Source organism: Eucalyptus grandis, chromosome 1 (assembly GCF_016545825.1).
Source record: "Eucalyptus grandis isolate ANBG69807.140 chromosome 1, ASM1654582v1, whole genome shotgun sequence".
Lineage (NCBI taxonomy): Eukaryota > Viridiplantae > Streptophyta > Magnoliopsida > Myrtales > Myrtaceae > Eucalyptus > Eucalyptus grandis.
Genome location: NC_052612.1, coordinates 26,562,107 through 26,572,005, shown reverse-complemented (window position 1 = coordinate 26,572,005; position 9,899 = coordinate 26,562,107). Strand labels below are relative to the sequence as shown.

General features: G+C 40.0%; 1 protein-coding gene across 5 annotated transcripts; it reads right to left on the bottom strand.

Annotated features, from left to right (window-relative positions):
- Positions 1–449: 449 nt before the first annotated feature.
- LOC104457119 (histone-lysine N-methyltransferase CLF) lies at positions 450–9,537 on the bottom strand. 5 transcript variants are annotated; one of them, XM_010072059.3, is made up of 17 exons: positions 9,362–9,536; positions 8,204–8,305; positions 7,770–8,098; positions 7,300–7,461; positions 6,063–6,147; positions 5,711–5,866; positions 5,571–5,618; positions 5,388–5,459; positions 4,572–5,299; positions 4,209–4,365; positions 3,881–4,104; positions 3,512–3,643; positions 2,362–2,452; positions 1,768–1,815; positions 1,568–1,696; positions 1,393–1,470; positions 450–1,225 (listed from the first exon to the last, which is right to left on the bottom strand). In XM_010072059.3, the coding sequence occupies exons 1-17, from the start codon at positions 9,428–9,430 to the stop codon at positions 1,034–1,036; spliced, it is 2,802 nt and encodes a 933-aa protein (XP_010070361.2). In that variant the 5' UTR covers positions 9,431–9,536; the 3' UTR covers positions 450–1,033. The 5 variants fall into 5 exon arrangements, with proteins under 5 accessions (XP_010070361.2, XP_039167545.1, XP_039167543.1 ...); XM_039311611.1 differs by having other exon boundaries at positions 5,786–5,866; XM_039311609.1 differs by lacking the exon at positions 5,388–5,459 and having other exon boundaries at positions 9,362–9,537.
- Between the last annotated feature and the right edge of the window lie 362 nt (positions 9,538–9,899).

The following is a 9,899-nucleotide window of genomic DNA, read 5'->3' as shown; positions in this document are numbered from 1 at the left end:
TCTAGCAATCAGCTAGAGAATGAAGAAGAAGAAAATGAAAAGAAAAGAAAAGATAATACTTAATTCCATAATTGTTTTCGAAAATAAAGAAACATCTTTTTTTATTTCTTAATTTTATTCCAAATTTATTTCCGATAAGAAATTTATTCTCAGAAACAAAAATATTATCAAATGAATTTCTGTTTTTTTTTTTTTTTTTGCAAGAACCAAAAAATAAAAATATGTATTGTTTAGCATGTTACCAGATAAATCCAAAGTACATTCAGATTCCGGATAGAAATTCGACGAACTAGACTAGAAATGACTTTGTCAATGACTTGATTTAGTCATACAATTCACTACTGGACTTCAGGATGCATTGCACGGTACAGGATCCTAAACCAATGGTCACAAAAGAGTACTTTTGCCGCGTCAATGAAGCACTCTCAATTATGGCAAATCAAGGTATATGCTTAAGTAGGGAACCTGATATTAAGAGGAGAAGAAAGAAAAGGATACGAAAGTGAGGGTCGTTTAGACTGTTGAAATTCTGAAAACAATGCAGGGCAATTCAACTAATCAAAAAATAAATCCTTCCATTAACAGCAATGATCCCTACAAAAGACATCGACAGAATGACATCCCAAGGAGTTGTTAGCGAGATTGCAAATCCCTAAACGAATGTCGAGTTCGCCCATTTCTCAGTCAGATGTATGTACTTTTTCCCTTTCTTGTTCCTGTTCTTCTCCTGTTCTTCTTCCCTCCGAAGTCAGGACTGAATCTCATTTCTCACCAATGTTGAAGTGGCAACAGCTTAGCTTCACTGGCTGAGTGAGATCATAATACTTAACTTGTAAGAATGACTTCTCGAGGTCGTCTCTACTCGCGGAGACATAAATCAGGGAAAGAATCACTGTTAACTACGGAGCTGGCAATGGCCACTCCAACAAAATAATCGAGAATCATCCTTCCTTTCCTCCATGGACAATAAGAATAACACTTCTACCTGTAAAAGAATGACAAAAATTTGGACTTGCAAGTAACAAATGATTTTTTATGCAAGCTTCTTTGCCCGACCATTTGAAGGAGCACCTTCCTCCTTTTTAGAACCGGCAGCCTCGGGCTTCCTTGCCCAGGCAGGTGCTCGGTCCGGTTCATAACGATAGTCATAAAATAGCTCCTCCCCAGCATTGATTCGTTCCTTGGCAAATATCCCCACCCTATGGTCCCCTGCCACCATTATAACCTGCAACAATTTCCAGAAGCAACTTGACAAAGGAAATAATGCAGAACTCTTCAAAATGTGAGCCAGTTATCTCTAGTCCACCACCAAAAAAGAGGAGCCAGTCTTTCCAGGTTATGCAAGATTTTCGTACAAAGAGCTCCAACGGCAAAGACAGTAAAAGAAGGTACCTTAGCATAGCAATTAGGATCAGGAGAGTGATTAGCAAACTTCAATTTGTCACCCTTTCGATAAGCATCAAGAACAAACTGCATGTGGTGAAGTAATACAGTTCATGATAATGTATAATAAAGAGGAAATTTAGCTAAGTCTCATCAAATTCAAAAGTAGAACAAGTTAAGGAACCTGATCATTCAAATTGAAAAGAAATGATGAGTTTTCACGGTCATAAATCTTTCCCCGCTTATCAGCTTCCCTGTGTGAAATTAGCTCCCCAGTATATTCGCCAAGATATTCGTGTTTGCTGACACTATTCTGCAATGTAGCCCAAGAAATACAATAAGACACCCTGAAGTTTGACGATGATGCTGCTATTCGACACTTACCTTTAAGAAAGCTCCCCAACCAGATACATCAGATCTCCCAAGCAAAACCTGCAAGTATACAGAAGTCAAGCTTAGTGCATTTCATGAAACGTTACGATCAAACTCTGGTAGCTTCTATGCCTAGTCCCACTGCCAGTGTGCTGACAACGTAACGCCCAATTACAACACACTGGTTACCACCTCTAGTTCTCAGAATTGTTATCCGATATCATGGCAATGGCATGAGCTTTCCATTTCACGAAGTGCTGAAATGCCCTCTTTATTGTTCCTCAACAGACATTTTAGTTGATAATGCTCAAATAAAGCACGAACTAGTCACCGCCTCCCAAGCATGGGAATGCTGACCTACTTATTGTGGGTGCACATATGCTACCATGAAAGTTCACCGCAACTGCGAGTTTTTGTTTAAGACCTATTTTATCTTTAGTTTTTTTCTCATACTAGAATCTTAGAAAGAGGGTTACAGCAACCTCCTTTCCCATCTCCTTAGGGCATTCTCCTTTGTTTCCTATTGTTCAGAAATTGTGCAAGCGTGCGCATGTGTGTGTGTGTGAGAGAGAGAGGGAGAGAGAGAGAGAGATTTTTGCCATTTACCCTTTGTTGTTGCTTAAGAAGCAGCTTCATGTTCCTACATTCATAATTATCACCTCTTTGATTAGGCACGCCAAGAGTTCCATCACCACAACTGCAAAACAGAAAGTATAATATTGGCATGGATTAAAGAATCACTGTGTATGCTATTATGACAAATGAAACTTGCTTCCAACATCAAGTTACTGTAGATAATGGTTGATCTCGCCAAGCATTTGCTTTCCCTTTCATAAATAATCCCAAGTGACCAGAAATTTTCATGGAAAAGAAAGACGGATACTGTTGCAAAGACAACTCATTTGGAACTAACAAATGTTCTTGTTCTCCCACAACTCCAAGGGGGTCATACACCAGAGAAAACAGACAATTGTTATTTAAATACCTTATGGAAATAGAGAATATTATAGTAGGCTGCAACTCTACTGAACCAGCATTAGTAGCAGCATGACAGCAGGCAACACACGTAAACAGATGATTCTGAATACTCCAGCATGTATTTGTCTAGAGGCTTCACTAGACATTAAAAGGACCAGAAACAGTAAATCTTCAATGGTTAACATGATAATTTGCATATTGAGGTCCTGGCAAAACCAGATTATTATAATTCATTGCGCTTGAATAAAGCCAAAACCATTGTTATGTAAAGTCTTCTACGGCATAAGAGCCTGTTTGCTTTGAAGATCACTTTTTAGTTTTCATTTCCCTAAAAATTGAAAATGGAAACAGCTTTCTATTTTCTTGAGAAGCATGTTCAGTAAGTGAAACAATCAAAACAACAAAAAGTTGTTTGCACTTTACAGCTTCAATTTTTTATAATAGTTTCTTTTATTTTCATTCAAACCTTTTGCCAAAGTTGCGCCAAACACATTTTCTGGACTGTTTTCATTTTCAAATGGAATGAAAACAAGGATAGCCTCTATGGTTTCCAATTTGGAATCAGTTTCCCTATTGTCATTTATAAATTGTTTTTCAAAATTCTGCCAAGCACATCTTCTGCACTGTTTTCACTCTAAGGTGAACTGAAAACTCAAGATTTTGAAAACTTTTCCATACAAAACAGGCCTTAAGATTCCCTTTCTCCAAACCACATAAGCAGTATAGAAAGAAACCACGAAAACCAACAACGCAAAAGCATCTAAATTCAGACACACACCTGACCCAACAATTTCGGCAAACATCTGGATCGCATTCCCTGTCAGCTGCAAAACATGGACATTGCCGGCTCCGACATTGATTTTTGGCACAATGACAGCCTCTGAATCGATTCTTGCAACTCTTTGGACATCTGTTTCAAACCAGTTGATAGTATGAATCCAACATAGGCCTATAACAAAAGAATTATCTAACAAAACATCTATCTATTGTTCCAGAAAAGCAAGATATTAATTCCATGAGAACTTGCATTCTACACTCATTATACTCAATCTTTTTCCCTATATCGTGCTGTTATCTCCCCCGAATAACATTTCTGATAAGAAATATAAAGAAATGAAAATAATAAAATCGGTAGTAATGGACTCACCCACAGTACTTCTCACAGCAGGTTCCATTTAAAAGACAGGAGCACTGCTTGCCACATGCAGTTTGGCAGTTACATGGGTTATATTGCCGGCATGGCTGATCCTTTCTCTCAGTTATCCTTTTCCTGATTGAATGATAGGCAGCAGACTTCCAAGTATATTTCAGACGACGCACTCTGCCTCTCCTACGCAAAAATCTTGATCTTCTTCTTGGTTCAATATGGACCTGCAAAAAACTTATGCCAGTCAAGGTTCTATGCAAGAAGCAGAATACATGCAAAGCGATGGAAAATCCTAACGAAACAAGGCAATCAAATGAAAGATACCAACCACATTTCCATTACTGTCAAACTTAGGATAGCCTTCACCGAGATAATTTGCAGCATCACCACCTTGACATATTAGCTTGTTCTCAGAACAATTCATGTACTGAAAAATCTCCTGACATGTCTTCAAACCATTCAAGAGATTCCTAGCAATCAAACAGCTGCATAGCAAAAGGGAGAAGGCAACAATATGCTTCAGTGAGCAATCAACAGAATGGCTGCAGAAAACGTCTCTCAAACTACCTATAGTTTCCACCAGCCTATATACCACGCTTAGCAGAGTAGCAGCTCTAGTGAAAAGGACAAAAAAAAGGATGAAAAGGTGGTGGATATCAAAAAGGCCAATAATAGCATAACATCTACAGACCTGTTCCTACCAAAAATCTCCAACCCTTTCTCATAAAGGCCTTTCTCAAGAGCTTTCCATGATCTATCCTCACTTAGTTCTTGTTTACACGTATTTTCGTCGACAAACTCTTCTTTTCTTGAGGTATCATTATTATTAGCTGGAGGTGGATCGATAGTCATTTCACTTGATGGAGCATCGGGAACTTCACCCTGTACTAAGTTGTGACTTTCCTCAATAGTTACATCCTTCCTTCTTGGCCTGCCAATCACTGGACACTTTAATTTCTTTTGTGAAGAAGAAGTAGCATCCTCATTCTCTTTCTGCAATTTGGATCTCAGTTTCATCTCTCCTGATAGAAGGCTTCCACTTGCAATAGAATCTGAATCAGAAGCCATCATCTTCTGCCGTTTACGCAAGCAAACTAGAACTCGCTCAGCAACTCGCTTGCTGTTCCTCTTACGAAGTCCACCTTTTCCGGCACTTTTAGTCTTGCGAGGAGACAAAACACGTGCTGAACCATCCTGCCTGGGTCCTGTCTCTGAATCGCTGCTTTCTGAGGCATTTTTTGCATTAGATGATGCACTTTCACTCTGACATTGTTTCAACCGTGACCTATCAGATGAGCTGGCAGATTTCTTCCTAGTTAGAACATGAGACTTGGAGCCATTAGATGAAGGATTTGATTTATCTTCAGGATCACCAGACCCAGGAGAACTCACTGTTGCACCTTTTACTAACTTCAAAGCCTGAAAGAGGAAAAAAAATACGATGAACAACTAGACTATTTTCCCCTCATCGTGCTAGATACAAAGCATTGGCACACTAAATACATACCGATCTGTAACAACGAGGACCACATGGTACATTTTCTTCATCAGTATGGCTCCATGGAGGTTGTTTATCCACCTGATAAAGAAGTTTGACAATGATGACTAAGATGTAATTTTGTTTAAACTAAGAATACTGGTAAAAAGATTATATAAGATTCAGAAAAAGTAGTTCCAAGTGACTTCTTACGGGTAACACAAGATCCTGAGAACATCCATGCAATCTGCAATCAAAAACCTGCAAATACATAAATAATAAAGAGACATCCTGAGCAATAGAATGAAATAGAACGCAGAAAGATATGAAAAAATGCAAGAGAGATCACTTACAAGACATCTACGACAAAACAGGTTATCAAAAGAATCTAGAGCAGCATCAAGATCTTTATCGAGAAAAGAACTCATTGTCTGAGAGGTTTCTTCATTATCCCCATTCTTAGAGCCACCCACATCCTTCTCTTCCTTAATAAGGACTTCATATCTTGCCTGTATAAGATGTTTGATGGTGTTTCATTTCTCTGTAAAGCCAGCAGAAAGCAAATGGGCAACGGCTGGACCATAGTTTACACAATGACCAGTTCTTTTCATAATCACAAAAAAGAGAAGCATAATGAATGTAGAAAACCAATCTATCAAGAAACATCAGAGCACAGTGAATTGTTTATATTATTTATGCTCATACCTTGAGTTCAGAAGGGCTTCTAGATAAACAATTTGCCAATGATTCCAAAACTGAATCAGATAAACCAAGTTCTTTGATGGTCATGCTGGCAAATTTAGAAAATCAGAAGAAGATTACAATCTCCGATATTTTTCCAATATCATATCTGTTGGCAGAAAGAAGACTACGATTCCAAATATTTAAAATGCAGCAAAAGAATCCTTCCTAACATAGGCAATGCTGATTAGATGCAAATGCCAGTTGATGAAAGGACGATCGATGTAAATTGTGATGAGCAGATACTAGGGAAGTTCATTCTAGCATCAACAGTTGAAATTGGCACAGAAGTAGAAACTGAAAAGATTCCAAAACCGCTTCAAAGGCACAACCAGGAAACCTGACAATAGGTCGTCTTCCATCAGAAAAAACTACTCATGCTTAATGTGTGAGGTGGGAGAAGCCAGCTGGAAGCCCAATAGTTGGAGAAGCCAGCAACCAAGAAGTGGAAATCCCATTTCTTTAGCTCTCACTTATGGAATTAGGCCCAAAACAAAGAAACTTTCATGTTTATCTCCATGTCCAAAAATATTTGAAGTGGCAAATATGACAGTCATCCATAATAAATCATAGGACAAATTGAAATTCACGTTTCCAAGATCCTTTATAGAATTAAAGCCACACCTAAGCTAGAATCCCACCACTAATATAAAAAGTTATGACCAAAAGGCACAGTCGACCCAATAAGGCTCTTAGTCTTCCCTAAACATTGTCAGAACGGGAACACGAAAAGGAAAGGTGACAAAACACTTTGAATGAAGAAAAAAAGAGTCCAGAAAGACAGACTGAGATTTGTAATAAAAACCAAATGAAGATGCTTTAGCAAATTTTGCTACGATGCCTTTGAACATAAAATGAGGGTACTTCATAGAATTGAAACCTAAGACACTCGGTCTAAGTAGATCCAAGTATGCACCTTGGAAAGATTTTCTTAGTCCCTTGAAAATTAAATCTAACAATTATATAGAGAAAAGACACATCCTAGGAAACTTGTCCAACCAGACAACAAGGCCAGACAGGGCATCCCAGTGCAAGAGGTTTCTATGTATGGGAATCAGATGAAGGTCAATGCGTGAAGTCTAGGCCCTGCATCACAGGGAGAATAATTCCCTGACTAGCCAAAACAAGAACTCCAGAACAATTAGATAACTAAATATGAACACACATGAAGATGACATAGAAAAAAATCAGTTATACCAACCGAAGAATAAAATCTTCAGAATCCACAAACTCTCGCTTGTCCTCTTCTTCATCAATTGCCTCCTCTTCACTGTCACTGCAAATAAGTGCTTCCCCGCCATTCTGATCATAATATATTCTTCTTCGACCCACGACTGACTGATCCTCAGTCATTCTCTGATTTCTGCACTAGAGTAAAAAGGATAAACAAAATACTCCAGAAAACAAGCCAACAACTAATTTTAGCAACTTCTCCAAAGAGGGGGTGACTATAGTATCTTATGAAATGATGCCAGTTGATGTTCAGACTTAGCCCACCCTTTCAATCACTTTCTTCTAATACAGAATCAATTGAGGAGAACCCAGAGAGCAAAGGCCTTATTATTAAACTTAGGAAGTGGTAAAAAGCCATAGAGTTTTTGCACACGCAGGGTGGAAAAATCAGACAGAAAGAGATCCTAGATAGGGAAGAGAAATCACAATCTCACTAACCTGTCCAGAAAAATCCATGTTGTGTAAGGGGGTAATCTTTTCACTTCTGGAAGCTTGATCGGGCGAACAGCATTCTTCACAGGGATACTAGATCCAAGAAGAACTGCCGTAGAAGCATGAGCATCCTCCAGGTAGTCATTGCTATCTCTATCGCCATTGTTTGCATCAATACCATTTTGCATGCCAAGGGCATCTGCTTGCCTCTTTGTCAGTAAGTCTACACTATTACCAGTGATGTTGTCGCATGTAGGATCATTTCTTTGCTTAGACGAATTAAATATTTTTTCTGTAACACCTGCCAGCTCCCGTCTGTTTTCTTCAATTCTTTTCTGGAAAACAAAAATAGGAATAGAAATTATGTGGAGTTCATCTTGGTTTTCTTAAGAACATAATGAACTAACATTATCAAGAAGAAAAATACTACCACAGCGTACCCTTATAATAACAGCCCGATCAGCAGCAACTTCTTTCTTGAAACCATCAATAACATTTGCTATCTCCTTGACAGCCGGGACTGTTTCAAGTGGCCTTGGAGCCTGCAGAAAACCAAATTTCATGCAATGCTCAATGTAAATGGCTTGTGGGTAAATACATTCTCAGCTCCATATATATTATCAACACAAATAGGAAAACACAGCGAGATTAATTACCCTCCCATCATTAATGTCTTATAATCATAATGTGGAAGTAAGCACCCATATAACAATTGTGGAGGAGGGTACAAACATACACACCCCAAACGAAACAAAGAAAACTAAAGAATACAAAAGTGAATGACATGCAAATAAGTCTCCAGCTGCAAGACTTCATCTGTACAGGAAATTTTGTCCTTAACAAACAAAGCAGTCCTTAAGGAATTAACTTGCCAGGCATACCAGCTACACCCAGAACAAAAATGTTTTTGTTTCCCACTATTTACAGGTTGCTCTTGCAGGCTTAAGAGCTTAATTCAACCCAAAGCCCTCATGGTAGGGCCTCAACCACCAGGCCTTCTAAACTACATCGAGAATGCAGTATCGAGGTCGAAGCAGAGAAGACAACGCAAAAGACAGGACGCAATAACAAGTCCACCACCTAGATAGTCCACTAGAATTATCAGAGAGTTTTCCTACTACTCCAGTATCTCGTTCTTACAGACTTGGAGAAACCGTGGAAAAGAACCCGAATTGATCACATTCACACCTGTTCATACGTGATCATCACCATGACACGGGTAATCATTGGTCAACGCAGCTTGTCCAATAAGAATCGGTTTCACTCATCCAAAAAAAAAAAAAAAGGACAAACAAAAAGAACCAATTTTCGAAACCTCAAGGAGATGATTTTCCACGACAATGCAGCCATCATCTCTTCTCCTAACGACCTACATTCTACTAATAAGCCCAAAACCATCGCAAAAAACCGCGAATTCCGACTCCGCAATCGAGTCAACGCAGGCCGGCTCAGCTAATCCCGACCAAATTAAGAAACGGAAGAGGTAAAAGCCAGATCGCCGGTGCGCGGGTCCGAGAATGGGGACGACCGCGCAATCCGGCACGTCCCGTTTCCCCAAGCAATCCGCGGAGACCATCAGGTAAGGGGGCGCGGCGTACCGACGGATCCGCCGGGGCGTCCAATCTGTTCGCGGAGGCGGACGGCGAGGACGCCGCCTTCGACGCCATCGCCGGGGAGCTGGAGCGGCGCGGATCCGGCGATGGGGATGAGATCCGACCCGGGGCCCGGGCTCATGCACGGCGGCGGGCGGCGGCGGGCGGGAGGCGGGAGAATCGGGCGGGCGGGCGGGTCGGGCGGGGAAACCCTAACGAGTCCACCGTGAAAGCACCCAGCACACGCACCCGGGGCGCGCTTTGTGATGAGATGGATTCGGATTTTTTTATTTTTTCTGAGCATTTTATCGACTACGGAAAATTTAATTATTGATTTAAAAAATAATTAATTTTTTGGGGAATAGGCGGGGTTTTGAGAAACGTGCCGGAGATTGTAAAGGGCAAAAGATGGCATTGACCAGGACCAGGGAAAAAAAAAAAAAGTGAGAGAGAGAGAGATTAAGATAAAAAGTGGGGGAAATATAAATATTTTTTTGGGGGAAAAGGTGACGTGGCGGAGGGATTTTGAAAATTGGGGGAGCGT